At 38.4% G+C, this 15,634-nt stretch overlaps 2 protein-coding genes across 2 annotated transcripts; one reads left to right on the top strand and one right to left on the bottom strand.

Moving 5' to 3' along the window:
• Positions 1-1,697: 1,697 nt before the first annotated feature.
• Positions 1,698-8,468, bottom strand: psmb13a (proteasome 20S subunit beta 13a). Its single transcript, XM_053477080.1, has 8 exons — positions 8,325-8,468; positions 7,946-8,039; positions 7,760-7,857; positions 6,513-6,653; positions 5,012-5,127; positions 4,879-4,937; positions 2,929-3,080; positions 1,698-2,037 (listed from the first exon to the last, which is right to left on the bottom strand). The coding sequence occupies exons 1-8, from the start codon at positions 8,384-8,386 to the stop codon at positions 1,926-1,928; spliced, it is 834 nt and encodes a 277-aa protein (XP_053333055.1). The 5' UTR covers positions 8,387-8,468; the 3' UTR covers positions 1,698-1,925.
• A 412-nt stretch (positions 8,469-8,880) lies between these two features.
• LOC128506755 (antigen peptide transporter 2-like) lies at positions 8,881-15,186 on the top strand. Its single transcript, XM_053477329.1, has 11 exons — positions 8,881-9,607; positions 9,692-9,806; positions 10,357-10,487; positions 10,621-10,826; positions 10,974-11,171; positions 11,453-11,581; positions 11,669-11,857; positions 12,273-12,446; positions 12,526-12,685; positions 13,538-13,674; positions 13,939-15,186. Exons 1-11 carry the CDS (start codon positions 9,100-9,102, stop codon positions 14,143-14,145), a joined length of 2,154 nt encoding a protein of 717 aa, XP_053333304.1. The 5' UTR covers positions 8,881-9,099; the 3' UTR covers positions 14,146-15,186.
• The last annotated feature ends 448 nt before the right edge of the window (positions 15,187-15,634 follow it).

Here is a 15,634-nt window from a genome sequence, read left to right as displayed (position 1 = left end):
GAGGGTAAGAATGTGAGTTCAGTTTTAAAACAACCTAAATTTATTTGTACAATGAAGGAAAATTCAAAACCATCCATATTTCATGTTTTGGTACTAAGCATAAGTACTGCATTACTCGTAATTCTGGAATGAGTGCACGAGGGGTTTTTGATTACTGTGCAACAATGCAACAATGATTAGGTACTTTAGGTGGTACATGTCAATACCATCCACATAAATGTGAGGATCTAAAGTTTTCCAGCAGAACATTGCCCAGAGCATCACACTGCCTTTGCCAGGTTTACCCTTTCCCATAGTGCATCCTGGTGCCTTAAGCATTGGCACTTGCACTGGTGTACGGATACAAAGACCCACATGCAGCAAGCTGTGATGCCCTGTGTATTTCATATCATAGCCAGCATTGCCTTTTTAGCAATTTCATGCTCTGATACAGCCATCTTGACATCATAATTTGGCTCTTGGCAAAGTCGCTCAGGTCCTTGTCCTTACCCTTTTTCCTGCATCAATCACACCAAGTTCAAACTCTGTTTGAAAGTACAAAACCAATGCACTGAAGAAACAAGTGACTGTCATGCTGTTCTGTCTCGTCTAGGTGTGTAGCAACATGTTGTTGCAGATTTCATAATAGCAATAAATGCAAACAATATATAGAATACAGTATTGTATAATTTAAACAATACATGGTCACCATTTTATTATTTATTTTCTATTTTGACATTATTTTCATATAATTTTATGATTTTTTACTTATACTTACTCACTATTTTTTTCTGATCTAAGTGTGTACCTGGTGCCATTATTTACCGAAGACTTGTGCACAGTCTGGAAAAAGTGTTTTGTTATCTGCAAACAAAATTGGGTTATGATGATGATTATTATTATCAGAAAAAATGTCCAACAATCAACAGTGCTCCTTACAGTAAGATGGTTATTGAAAATCTAAAGGCTAAACTTCGTATTTAGGACTGAGGACTGCTATCCAAGGTCGTTGTGATTTTGCACAACAATGCATGTTCGCAAACTTCTGCCCACACTGTTGACACTCCCAAAAACTTCATTTTGAGGTGTTAAAGCATCCTCCCTATAGTCCTGATCTTGCTCCATTGGATTTTCACCTGTTTGGTCCATTGAAAACAGCCCTGCGAGGACAAAGACTCACTTCTGATGCCAGTGATTCAGGTGCCACTGTCAGGATCGAGTTAAAGAGCATTGTGTGGAACGGAAACCATAAAATATCAAACTTGTTAAACATGCTTTTTATAAAAATTATTCTGTTTAGATTTTCCTGTAACTTCCACATGGGAAAGTAAATTCCCTATTTTTAGTTAACATATATGGCAAATTTATTGTGTTAAACAGTTATCACATAGTTCCTTATCAAAATACTTTCATTTTAAATTTATATAATGGATTTATTCCATCAAGGCTGTTTATTGGTTGACATAGGCTAAACATTTGAATATAAAGGAGAATGTTGTTTTTTTTTTGTTTTAAAGTCAAATTACCTAACTGTAGTAGGTTAAATTTATGAAATGGATTTAATACATAATATTATATTTTATACATTATACAGACTGAACTGTACACACCTTGGTCCTAATTTTGATCCGGCAAAGAAATTGTATGGAAAAGTGGAGCAGAATGTAGCCAACAATGGCTTTGAATGTGGTATTTATTATTCATTGATTCTCAGTTTATTATTTAGCACAGTTAAGTGCATTTTATTAAAAGTTTAATAATTAACCATTAGACAAAAGTATGCAAACATTTATTTTGTTGTCAGCCATATAAGCGAAAAATTATCTCAGGACATCATGTGTTTAGTAAAATGCAATTATATCAAGAACTAATAACCAAAACTTGTTGGTGATGGTAAAAAAATGGTAGGTTTAATATGACACCATAAAACATTGTGTTTTTGTAGCTCAGGCTGTTTCCATAGTCTGAATTGTCTCTTGCAGAAGCTCCATGTCTAGACGAACCACTTTCTCTGACAAAACTGGGGTTGTGCCTTGCTTGTACCTATACTTCTGCTTTCTAAAAAGAAAGAAAAATTGTGGATAATTAGATAAATGTCTGCCAAGCCTTAAACGTTACAGAAAACAACCACTGGAGTATATATTTTCATATGAGGGGTGTTCAAGTCAGGACTTGTGACTCAGGCGTGAAATTGATATTGACATATATTCAAAGTCATTCAAATTTAATAACTGCTTACACCATATTAAACACTGAATCTGTGTGCTAGTCTATGTCGTACTGTCTTTCACTTTGCCTGTTTCCCTGTGTTTTAGTACTTTTTGTTTTTAGTACTGTAACAGTTGCATGAATTGTGCTGACTACACTACTGTGATGAAGTTTCTTGTGAATGCACGCAAGAAATTGATTGAGATTTGCAGAATACTTTACACATAATACAGTGATGGGGCTCTTAGAATCTCATTTGAATAGTGCAAGTGTTTTAAAGAAGGCCATATCTGCTGTGAATAACGATCACGGCCGAGGTGGATCAGAGTTTTAAAGGATTGAAAGGATTAAATATTAAAGGAGTGGAGCATGTGATCCTTGAAAAATGATGCATAACTTGTCGTCATCTTACAGATGAGACGCATCTGTCTGTGTGAACTGTACACACAATCATTCAACAACACCACTTCTTGCACATTACATAAACTTGGTTGAGAGTTATTCCATATTGCTTGTACAGTCCTAATGGCAAGTGACTTTTACATATCTGCACCATTATAGAGTTCCTGGGAGTTTCAGACGTAAAGCAGGCAGTCCGATCTTTGCTCCAGCATACTGAGAAAACTTTTTACCTTAATAATGTCTAAGCTCTAGTAAAATGCTGAGATTAGATGTCTCGGTTTGACTTGAACGTCCCTTGTATATACAAAAAATATATAGTTTGTAGTTTATTTATCTCACCTTGTGTCACTGTATTCAGACTCCTGATAAGGCCGGATGTAATCAACCCCTTTTCTGGTGATTACACACAGGTCTATGTTGTGACCTGAACCAAGATCGCTCATGATCCCCGAATGGATTGCATCACGTACCAATGCCTTAGCCTCGTCTAACTGTATGACAGATGGGACATGCAAATAATATATAGAGTCAGGTCCATACATATTTTAACATTCACAAAGTTATGTTATTCTAGCTGTCTACAATTGTACAGTATGTTGTAGTAGTAATTTAGTGATATTAGTGCAGACCTTTAGCTTTAATTTAAGGGTATTTACAAACAATTTAGGTAAATAGTATAGGAATTACATTGCATTATATAAGGTAACTGCTTTTCAAATGCCCAAAAGTAATGGTACTGTTGGCTCCTAAATAATTTCATGACCAGGTGACTGTTATTCCCTCATTATTTCTATAAGCAGATAAAGCTTTATGGTTTGTGTGCAATTTGCATTTAAATTCTTCTGCTCTTAACTAAAAATAAAAGTCCTTAAAAGCTATCACTTCCAGAAAAACAGGCCATAACTAGTAAAAGCCTTCCCAGAAGAGTGGAGGTTTTTTATACAGTGAAACCTCGGATTGCGAGTAACACGCTTTTGCAAGTGTTCCGCAAGACGAGCAAAGATTTTTAATAAATTTTAACTTTGACTTCTTGGTTTTGATGCCGCACATCACGTGATCACAACTGAGCCAACAGTTTTTCTCTCTCTTGTGCTGCAGAATTGTGGTTAAATTGTCTCGCCTGCTGGGTCTTAGTGCTCGTCTCTTACAAACATAATCAACATCAATGCACGTGTACTGTTTACTATAACACTGTGACCACGTGTGTGTGTGTGTAAAGCATATTTTATTTTGTGTTTGTAAGCAGGTGTGTACTGTTTCTTATAAGACACGTGTGTGCGCGTGTGTAAAGCAAAAGAAAGTCTCATTAGAAGGTTAAAAATCCATTTTCTCCCTCCCTCTCTGTTTCAGCCTGTTATGTGTGTGCGTTTTGTGTGTGCGCGCGCATAATTTGACACCGTGCCCGTTTACACACACTCTCTCTCTCTCGCATTTACTGTGTGCGTGTGTGTGTGTGTGAAGCATCCCCTCTCTGCTTTCTGTACACTCTGCTCTTCACAGAAACACTGCTCTGTCGCAATTCTGTTCAAAGGTAAAGAGCAGGTTTATTTGTTTGTTAGTTTTACGTTACAGCAATTATTCCATTAGTTTGTACTCACATGAGTGTCATTAGCAATGTTCGTTGCTAATTTTTCCGACAAAACAGTCTTTCCGTTAATTTGTGTTTATGTGAAACTCAAATAAGAAAGGTTTACTGTGTAAGAAATTGTCATTAGAAGGTTAAAAATCCATTTTCTCCCTCAGTCTCTCTTATGTGTGTGCGAGTGCGTAATTTGACACCGTGCCGGTTCACACACTCTCTCTTGGGATGAGAGGGGCTTCACACACACACTCACACACACAGCGTGAAACACTTAAACGGAAAAACTTATCTGTCTGGATTTATTGTTACTTTTTTTAAAAGGTAAAGTGCAGGTTAATTTGTTTTATTTTTACTTTATATTTTGTCTTAATTATTTTATGTATTTAATATTTTGGGCTGTGAAACGAATAATTTGAGTTTCCATCATTTCTTATTGGAAAATTAAATTTGGTTTATCAGTGTTTTTGAATATAAGCCCGCTTCCGGAACGAATTATACTCTTAATCCAAGGTTACACTGTACTAGCAAAAGGGGACCAAATCTGTAATGGGACATTCAGCATGCATATACAGATATTATGGCCAGATGTCCACAAACCTTTGGCCAAATAGTGCAGGTCCAAAAATATATGAAGATTGACAATCTTATTGTTATTTTAGCTGTCTAGGTGAGTTATTGTTAACAAACTTTTTGAAGGAAACAGCTACCTCCATATTGGGTTTAAACCTGTCCTCCAGGATACCCATAGCAGCTAAATCACCAGATCCTGAAAAAAATGGTATATTAAAAAAAAGGAACAATATAAAGTACATTTTTGTGTGACTACTGTCACATGCTTACCCATGGCAAGATATGGGAGCTTGTCCATGTCCCCATAGGGCCCCACATTGTACAGATGGTTTCCTGTAAAGTCGACCCCTCCTAGGATTAAATTTGCCCCAATCATACCTCGATACCTGGAATATAACAGACAGATGACAGATGACTATTAAACAGCAGTAAAAAAAATTGCACTTAAAAAAATTATAATAAATAAATAAATATATATATATATATATATATATATATATATATATATATATATATATATATATATATATATATATATATATATCAATTTGTCTTGGGTATGACAGATACAGAAATCCTGCACAGTGGTCAGAGGGATTTTGAGCATTCTTCTTGCAAAATAGTGGCCAGGTCACTACGTGATGCTGGTGGAGGAAAACATTTCCTGACTTGCTCCTCCAAAACACCCCAAAGGGGCATTTAGATCTGGTGACTGTGCAGGCCATGAGAGATGTTTAAATTCACTTTTATGTTCATCAAACCACTCTGTTACCAGTCTTGCTGTGTGTATTGGTGCATTATCATCCTGACACATGGCACCTTCAGGATACAATGTTTGAACCATTGGGTGCACATGGTTCTCCAGAATGGTTCGATAGTCCTTGGCAGTGACGTGCCCATCTAGTACAAGTACTGGGCCAAGGAATGCCATGATATTGCAGTCTAAACCATTACTGATCCACCCCCCTGCTTCACTCTGGGTATGGAAAAGTCTGGGCGGCACGCTTCTTTGGGGCTTCTCCACATCGTAATATAAGACAGTGAAGGTGGACTCATCAGCAAACAATACATGTTTTACATTGTCCACAGCCCAAGATTTTTGCTGCTTTTCGCTGCTGGCACCATTGAAACTGATGTTTGGCATTGGTACGAGTGGCCAAAGGTTTGGCTATAGCAGCCCGGCCATGTACATTGACCCTGTGGGGCTCTTGACGAACAGTTTTGATGGAAACAGGAGAGTTGAGGTGCACATTTAATTCTGGTTGGGCAGCTGTGGTTTTATGTTTTTTGGATACAATCCGGGTTAGCACCCGGACATCCCTTTCAGACAGCTTCCTCTTGCGTCCACAGTTACTCCTGTTGGATGTGGTTCGTCCTTCTTGGTGGTATGCTGACATTACCCTGGATACCGTGGCTCTTAATACATCACAAAGACTTACTGTCTTGGTCACAGATGCGCCAGCGAGACGCGCATCAACAATTTGTCTTTTGAACTCTGATATGTCACCCATAATGTTGTGTGCATTGCAATATTTTAAGCAAAACTTGCTATTACTCTGCTAATACTGGTGGAATGTGCAATCACTAAAGATTGATTCAAATTAAGCCATGAAACCTCCAACACTAAATTGGCCAGTGTTTCAGTTTCATTGTCCAACTCCCTGTACAGTGTTTAGACTTAGTTGAGAAGCAGTGCTAAACCTTTAAAAGAAAAGCTATTACCATTTAAAAATGTAAATATCTTTTCTAACACAAACACACTTGTCCATACCTGAAGAGCATATCCTGTAGTATGTGAGCTGCCATGGTGACTCTGGGGTTCCTTTCGCTATTCATTGAGAAAATGGCAAGGTTGGAGGACAGCAACTCTGTAGTTTTAAATGTGTCTGCTGCCGTTCCTGCACCACAACAACTGAAACATATAATAAAATTATTAATACAATAGCACATATATTCACTCTTTGTGTACCTGTTTGCTCTTACCCTAACAATATTCATTCATTTATTCCTTCATTCTCTATACCGCCTATCCTGTACAGCGAGGTGGGAAACCTGGAAATCATCCCAGGGATCTTGGGGCACTAACAGGGGTACACCCTAGATGGAGTGCCACACGCTCACTAACTACAGGCAATTTATCCATCCATCCATCTAGGAACCAACTAGAAACTGTGGAGGCTAGTGGTGTCTATTGTATTTATTCCCATTTTTTACAACCGTGCTAGGACCTCCGGTCAACATTCACATGCGCATTCACACACTATGGGCATTTTCTGAATACCAGTTAGCCTAAACTGCATATGTTTGGACTGTGGGAGGAAACTGTAGTACCTGAAGGAAACTCACCGAGCACAAGGAGAACATGCATACTCACATAGCCCATAGCGGGAATCGAATCCTGACCCTGGAGGTGCAAGGCGACAGTGCAAACCACTAAGCCACCGTACCACAGGCAATTTAGAGACACCAATTAGCCTAATCCGCATGTCTTTGGAAGAAAGCGGAGTAGGTAGAGGAAACTCACTGAGCACATGCAAGGGATGAACATGCAAAATCCATGTACATAGACCTGAAGACAGGACTTGAACCTTAGACCCAATGTGTTGCCTATAGTGTAACAATATACTTTTCGAAACATTAGGATGTTTGGTTGTTTTTTAGAATGTTGTTTTTATTATTTTACTATTATTATATAATATATATAGGCCTATATATTATTATTTTTAAAGTATTATTACTTTTGATCTTATTGATTGGGATTCCTTTTAGGTTGACAAAACGTACATATAGTGAATAGTTAAGTCACCTCACAGCTTTAGGGTTTTTAAAAACATGCTTTTCTGAAAATTTCTCTCTTCCAATATCTGACCTGGTTATGCTAGATAGCACCAAATATATTTTGTAGATATACAAATGTTTACATGATTCGGTGATGGGCTGACATATGTATGATCCACTGCATCCCCAATCAGGACAAGAATGAATGCCTTAAGGAACGGATTCCAGTGATCAACTTACTATATGTTTGGAGCTATGTAGTGAATTTTTTCACACATTTTGTCAGCAACCACTTCGCTGGAGGTAGCCCTTGTGTCAGCTCCCAGGACCACACCATCCTACAAGAACACAAATACGCATAAGGTGTATGTAAGATAAGATTTGTGAGATACTGGATCAATAAGATATATATTTTTTAACCTGTACCTTAAACACCACTCCTGCTATCGTCGTCCCAGTCTTTAAAGGTTTGGGCGTCTTGTTTATTTCACCACCGAGCGCATTTTCCAGTAAAACATTTCTGAATAGCAAGGAAACAGGCTACATCAGGCCAAATAATAGGCTATAATCATTTCTCCACCAATACGATTTTATCCTTAACTTGTTTTTATCTTCTCAATACAGACCTAAATTAATCAATCTTTTTTTGTTCTAAAACATTTAACCTTCTATTGATTTCACGGAACTTCCAACTCTTTACTTTCGCTTTTGCTGAACGTTGATGCATATAAAAACATGATCGCGCTTTAAACACACTAACACCATCAAAAGCAAAAGGGAAAAAAAAGGTTATGTTTGATCATACCTTGCCGAGTTCTCAAAATTAAAACCTGACACAGGTGCTTCAAAGACGTGAGACTGTGCCATGGCCAAATCCAACTTTGCAGCCTGACGTGGTCGGATGGAAGGCGGTTTTTTGCTGCACTTTTAGTCCGTGGCCAGAGATGGCGCTGCGAACCCGTGTACTGTGTTGCCAGATCCTTTGAAGTATACTTTGTAGCGTTCGAGTACTTTTTAACAACTTCAAAAGATTTAGAAATAGAATTATTCGGTTGGTCTAAATGAGATGAGTTTTAAAAAGCGGGCTGGCAGGAAAAATCTACTAGAATGTATGAACATTTATACACAAGCATGTACAGTGTTTATAAAAATATTGAATACAATTAGAACTACATGCGTCTTTAAGATGAATCATCAGTTTCTAGGCAGATCTGAATTGAACAGGTTTGGATTAGGCTGTACTGTAGAAAATAAAAATTTACCGCCTCCCTATGGTGAAACCTAAAATAATTTTAACATGCGGTAGCAAAAAAAAAAAAAAAAAAAAAGTGAGGGAGGGAGGATACATGAAAATAAATAAAAAAAAACACGGACCAAGTGTAAATTCGCAACAGTTCCCGTATTGGTGTGTTGCGCTGATACTTGGCAATGAATTTCGGAAACCCCGGGAGAAACTGAAATTGAAAGTAAACTTAATGCAATCAGCCAGCGTAGGGAAAGACTGGGGAATACCTTTATTTATTTAGACTGCGCATTTTTGAATCGATTTATTTGTAAACAGTTTCTACACAGGCTACAATATGGATAAGCGCCTAGTGGCTGCTCTTGCTGTGTTCACGGACTTGGTGCTGGTCTGTGTGCTGGACCTGGCAGGCACACACCTGAGAGGTGAAGTGAGGAGCTGGGCCGGTGGAGCTGAGCTGCTCTGGCAGTGGACTGAAGCTGTGCTGCGATGCTCATTGCTCTTCTCTCTGCTCCACAGCAGTGATGTGACAGTGATGAAGATGAAGATGATGAAGCGATGGATTCTGGCCCACTGCTTTATCTGTCCTGTGTATGAGACAGGTCGCTTAACTCTGTTTGGGAACTGGCCGCTGGAGAAGTTCTCTCTGTGGCTGCTCGGCAGTGTGGCAGCCGCTCTGGGATGCCTGTTTTGGGAGACGCTCTTACCAGAGTCTAACGGGGAAAGCAGCAGCAAAGAGAAGAAGCAGAAAGCTCGAGTGCTCTTCAAGAGAGTCATCATCCTCTACAAACCTGACTACCTTTATTTAATCGGGGCATCTGGCTTTCTAGCCCTAGCTGTCCTCTGTAAGTCATAAAGAAATGATGTAGAAATAATGAATGAGGTCTGAATGAAGCAGGTGTTCATGTGAGATGCTCTTGTGTTTTCAGGTGAGATGTTTATTCCACTGTACACAGGAAAGCTGATCGATATCCTGCAGACTAAATACAGCTGGGATCAATTTCTTTCCACGATAATATTAATGACGTTTTTCTCTTTTGGAAGGTCAGTAGGCTAAATGAAACAACATTCAGCAACAGACCTGTTGCTTAGTGGTTAGCACCTAGGGTCTATGTGCATGGAGTTTGTATGTTCACCCAGTGCTTGGTGGGTTTCCTCTGGTTACTCCGGGTTTCCTCACACAGTCCAGGATTAGGCTAATTCCTAAATTGCATGTAAAGTGTGAATGAGCATGTAAGTGTGTTTGCCCTGCGATGGATTGGCACCCTGTCCAGGGTGTACCCCATCTCATGCCCTACAGTAAGTCTCATGGGATAGGCTCCATGCCCCCCTGCGAACCTGTACACTGGATAAAACGGTACAGTTGATGAGTGAGTGAGTGAGTGAGTGAGATGACAACCTGTTGTGGCAATGCCATATTCTAAATATTGTTAATTGTTAATAAATCGGAATAAATGTTTATTTTATTTGTACATTTGTTTTATATTTATGACACATGACTACATGTTTATTTTTCATGATACCTCATGTATCAATAGACTTTTATGCGAATGAAGAGTAATTTAGTAATATACAAATTTTTATCCATCCTCAGTTCTTTCAGTGCAGGATGCCGAGGAGGTCTCTTCCTGTGTGCCATTGGCAGCTTTATTTGTAGAGTGAAGCATAAATTCTTTAGCTGCTTACTTAAACAGGATATTGGTTTCTTTGAGACTACAAAGACAGGTAGAGATTTTACATATTCCCATCACCCTTTTTAATAAGCAAACAAAAAAAAATAGGCCTGTATGATTTTTTTTTTGCGACCCCCTTGGACTGTAACACCCAGCTGATTTTGTGGTATTGATCTACTTTACAGGTGACATCACAAGCAGACTGTCCACAGACACCAATCTCATGGCCCGAGCTGTAGCTTTAAATGTGAACGTCCTTCTGCGCACCCTTATTAAGACCCTGGGGATGCTGTACCTGATGTGTAGTCTCTCCTGGAAGCTTACTGTATTGACACTTTTGGAGACACCTTTGACTGGACTACTACAGAACATCTATGACACACACTATCAGGTTCCTGATCAAGTAGTCTATAGATATTAGATGTAAAGTGTGATGCAATTGTCCAAATTTTTATTTACAGTATGTTTAGTCGTATTAAAAATGTGACTAATATTAAAGTATTAAGTCTACATTTTCCCCTCTTTGTGCTTTCTATAGAGACTTTCAAAGAAGGTGCAGGACTCCATAGCAAGGGCAAATGATGCTGCAGCAGAGGCTGTGTCAGGAATCAGGACGGTAAAGAGCTTTAACGCAAAGCAGAGAGAGAAGTGTCGCTATGATGAGCGCCTGATGGACACGCATAATATAAAGACTCGGCGGGACTCAATCAGAGGACTGTACCTGCTAGTGAGAAGGGTGAGTACTGTGTACTTAGTCTCTGTTGCAAGATCACATTTGAGATGTTCCAGAGTAAATGTTCATTTTATTTGTATATTTGTTTTATATTCATGACACATGATTTTTAATGATACCTCAATGTATTAAGAGACTTTTACACAAATCAGTTAGGAAAAGTTTAAGAGCATTTCGTCCAGTATATTTAGTTTTGTTTTATAACCATTTCTTATTTTCCTTACAAAATATTTTCCCATATAAAAATATATTTGCATCTGTGTGTTTCTGTGTGTTGTTTGCAGCTTACAGAGTTGGGCGTGAAGGTGGCTGTGTTATATTACGGTCACCTGTTTATAACATATGGACATATGACTACAGGACATATGGTCTCATTCATCCTTTACCATTCAGATCTCGGGGACAGCATTAGGGTACGTGTGCCTTGTGAATAAAAAGGATACAAAGTACCGAAGTTGGAAATTAAACCTTAAGGAAAAAACTTGTTTCATCCCTTTCAGACGTTAATTTACATATTTGGAGACATGCTGAACTCTGTGGGTGCTGCTGGAAAGGTGTTTGAGTACCTCGATCGCAAGCCTGAAGTGAGCAGTGATGGAACGCTGAAGCCAGAGGACCTGAAGGGACACATCAGCTTCCAGAACGTCACCTTCTCTTATCCAACACGTCTTGACCGCAGTGTGCTAAAGGTGCTTGTGACAACTTGACAGCTATATTAAGTTCACATTGAATAAATGAATAAACTACATGGACAATCTCTGGTTTAAGCTCAGGATAAATGTTTTGTCAGAAATAATATTTAATAAATCGATGTAGATTGGGTGGCAGTTAGAGTGTCTATAGTTAGACAAAGAGAAACTTGTCGACATGCTAAATCAGGGATATGCTGCTTAAAGTTGGTATGTTGCTATTTTGTTAGACCCAATCTTATTTTTCTTGATGTCTGTTTTTATAAATTAATGTCCTGATACTGGTGGAGCTGCACAAAAATAGGTGCAACATTTAAAATCCACAGGTATAAAGAGATGTACAGTAATTTGTTGTAAGTTCCAGAAAAATATAGATTAAACTGATCATCTTTTACCGTAAATGTGCTTAATTCAGAACTTCAGTTTGGAGCTGAAACCCGGTAAAATGACTGCCCTGGTGGGGATTTCCGGTGGTGGAAAAACCACTTGTGTCAGTCTGCTGCAGAGGTTTTACCAGCCTCAGCATGGACAGATCCTCCTTGACGGACAGCCTCTGCAGAACTACCAGCACGAATACCTTCACAGCAAGGTAATGACAGACTTTTATAATAAGATCCACACTCAGTGTAAATCACAAACTCTGTTTTAATAATTATTATCTTTGGCAGCTTGTTGCAGTGGGCCAGGAACCTGTACTCTTCTCCGGTACCGTACGGGACAATATTGCTTATGGACTCCCGGGGTGTTCACTCAAGAGGATAGAGGAGGCAGCACGCAAAGCCAACGCACATGAATTCATCTGCCAGTTACAGAAAGGTTATGACACAGGTAAGATACTCCTAAAAAAAGTTTCAATTTTCTGTTTGTTTTAATAGCACACTTATATATTATTCGAAATCAGGGGCATTCAAGTCAAATCAGGGCTTTCGATTGGGCAGAATAACAACAAAATTATGAGAGTAGAAACTACCATTATTCCCTGCTATAGTAATGCACTAATGCGTTTTACTAGTGTTTGGATACCATCAAGCTAGAAACATGTCTAAGCACACTGGAGCCATGATTGGAATGCTTGTTTTATGTCTGAAACGCTGGCCTCCCAGGAACTCCAAACATGTGGCAATCACTTGGAGCGAAGTCAGGACTGTATGGGGGATGTGTCAATAACTCCTAGCCAAGTTCCTGATTGTGTGTACAGTTCCCCTAGACAAGTTATCAATCGATTTTCAAGGTTCAGGAGATCCACTTACTGACTGTTGACAGGACCGTCTGCAGTGGGCTCCGAGCCACCATGGACGTACGGACTTCTTTAATAGCTTTGCACCATTAAAACAGTGCTTGATGTCTTCTGTAAATGTCAGTCTCCATTGGTTTTACACATTCATTCATAAGAAATTTAATCACAAGTCCTAGTTTGACTTGAACGCCACTTATATGGTACAGTATGAAATATAAGTGTAACATTAGAAAAGTTGTATTTTCTTTGTGTTTCTTGACGATCCAATTTTTTATTGAAATTTTCATAACCTTATAATTGCAAGGTTTGGAAATGTCATGTTTAATTGTAGGCATGATAACATAAACTTAGTTGCTATTTGTCACCTTGCAAAATAAAACAGAGGTGTAAATAGAGATTAAAATGTTGTCAAAATAAGATTTTGAATAGACATTGTTTTTCAGACGTAGGTGAACAAGGAAGTCTTCTCGGCAGCAGTCAGAAGCAGCGCATTGCCATTGCCAGAGCTCTAATCAGACAGCCACAAGTTATATTACTGGATGAGATCACAAGCTTTCTGGACACTGAGAGTGAACAAGTGGTATATACACTATGCACACATGTATACACACACACACACACACACACACACACATATATATATATATATATATATATATATATATATATATATATATATATATATATATACGCACATAAATACAGAATGCATCCAGACTAAATGTGTAACAATTCAATTCAATTCAATTCAATTTTATTTATATAGCGCTTTTAACAATGGTCATTGTCCCAAAGCAGCTAACATTAAAATGTTTTCTCAGCTAACATTAAAATGTTTTCTCAGGTCCAACAAGCCCTGGCTAACTGTCCCAACCAGACCATACTGGTGATTGCACACAGGCTGAAGACGATTGAGAGGGCAGATCAGATTGTTGTGATTGACCAGGGAGAGATTAAGGAGCAAGGCACTCACCAGGAACTCATGAAGAAAGAAGGATATTACTACAAACTGAAAGAAAAACTATTTGATGAAAATAATAGTCAAAGTTAATGGGATCAAGAAGACCTCCGAGATGAATCATCAAGTATACAGTACAACCATAAGATTTCGGCATGCTGCATAGTTGAAGATGTTTTCTGAGTGACACTTTCATTTTAGTTGTCTGATTTACTGTACAAGAATGAGGGGAAAATATCTTGACTGTGAATGGAATTTATTTATCTGAATGGGTAAAATTTGATTTTAGAAACGGGCTGTCATTGTAAAATCACATCATGTGCCTTATAGAGTTTTTTTGGCGATATGAACATTATGTTCTGTTGTATTTGTTTTATGTTCATTTGTAGAAGGTTCAGTCCTTTCAAAAATGACCGTTACAGTTGCATCTTATCTGAACAATCTCTTCTTCCGCTCAAACTTCCTCAGTGAATTCACATTTTTATGAATTTACATTTACTTTTAGGCATTTGGCAGATGCTCTAATACAGAGCAGTTTATGTATTTGGATAGATTGTTACGCTGGTTACTAGGTTAATAACTAAGTATCATCAGTCAGATCAGTATTTTATCTATTTGCAACACTCTTTCATAGGATATAATTTTGTTGAAGTTTTTTTGGTCAGAAATACAGAATTTTTCAATTAAAGGTCAAACTATACGGAATATGTATATTTTTGTTAAACCATCTGAAGACAAACCCAAACTTGCCTTTACTTAGTTGCATTTGAGTTGTGTGGATATATATAATGAATATATATCCATTGACCTCAACCCAATAGAACACCTTGTGGATGAATTAGAGTGGAGAACGCGGGCCAGGCCTTTTCATCCAACATCAGTGTCTGACCTGACTCATCCTTTGCAGCTGTAAAAAAGAAATAATAAAATTCCCATAAACACACTCCTTAACCTTGTGGAAAGCCTTCCCAGAAAAGTTTAATCTGTTATAGCTGGAAAGGGTGGGCCAACATCATATTAAACCCTATGGATTAAGAATTGGATGTTACTGAAGTTGTCATGTATACAAAGAATGCTAATGATTTTAGTAAGTATGTAAACTTACATAACAATAAATTGTTATAAAACACCAAATGTAGTACTCACTTAACATGTACGCACACCTACGCATCTTTGACGCTTCAGAGATTTTGGAGAACAGTGTTACTCGATAGTCAAAACCAAAGAGACTGGAGAATAATTGTATTTTGGGGCACTTATCGTACATTGAAAATTTGATTGGCATAGTGGTTAGCACTGTGGTCTCGCACTTCTAGGGTAGAGGGTTTGATCCCCCTCTCAGGTTTGTGTGCATGGATTTTGCATGTTCACCCCGCATTTGGTGTGTTTTCTCTATGTACTGCCAAAGTCCAAAGGCATGCTGATCAGGCCTGTAGTGCTTGTGTGCCCTGTAATGGATGGGGACCGTCCAGGGTGTACCCTGCTCATGCTCAAAAGGCTCCAGCCTACCACGCGCAACCCCCCCCCCCCAACCCTCTCTAGGATATAGATTATTTGATTTCAGCGTCCCCCAAAACTGATT

Source organism: Clarias gariepinus, chromosome 18 (genome assembly GCF_024256425.1).
Source record: "Clarias gariepinus isolate MV-2021 ecotype Netherlands chromosome 18, CGAR_prim_01v2, whole genome shotgun sequence".
Lineage (NCBI taxonomy): Eukaryota > Metazoa > Chordata > Actinopteri > Siluriformes > Clariidae > Clarias > Clarias gariepinus.
This window is presented reverse-complemented; position numbering and strand designations above follow the sequence as displayed.

Coding starts and splice junctions, on each gene's coding strand:
- psmb13a (XM_053477080.1), bottom strand. CDS start 8,386: ATGGCACAGTCTCACGTCTTTGAAGCACCTGTGTCAGGTTTTAATTTT. Junction 7,858..7,945: donor TAGCAGGAGTGGTGTTTAAG/GTACAGGTTAAA, acceptor GTGTTCTTGTAG/GATGGTGTGGTCCTGGGAGC. Junction 4,938..5,011: donor GCTCCCATATCTTGCCATGG/GTAAGCATGTGA, acceptor CATTTTTTTCAG/GATCTGGTGATTTAGCTGCT.
- LOC128506755 (XM_053477329.1), top strand. CDS start 9,100: ATGGATAAGCGCCTAGTGGCTGCTCTTGCTGTGTTCACGGACTTGGTG. Junction 11,582..11,668: donor ATCTCGGGGACAGCATTAGG/GTACGTGTGCCT, acceptor CATCCCTTTCAG/ACGTTAATTTACATATTTGG. Junction 12,686..13,537: donor ACAGAAAGGTTATGACACAG/GTAAGATACTCC, acceptor ATTGTTTTTCAG/ACGTAGGTGAACAAGGAAGT.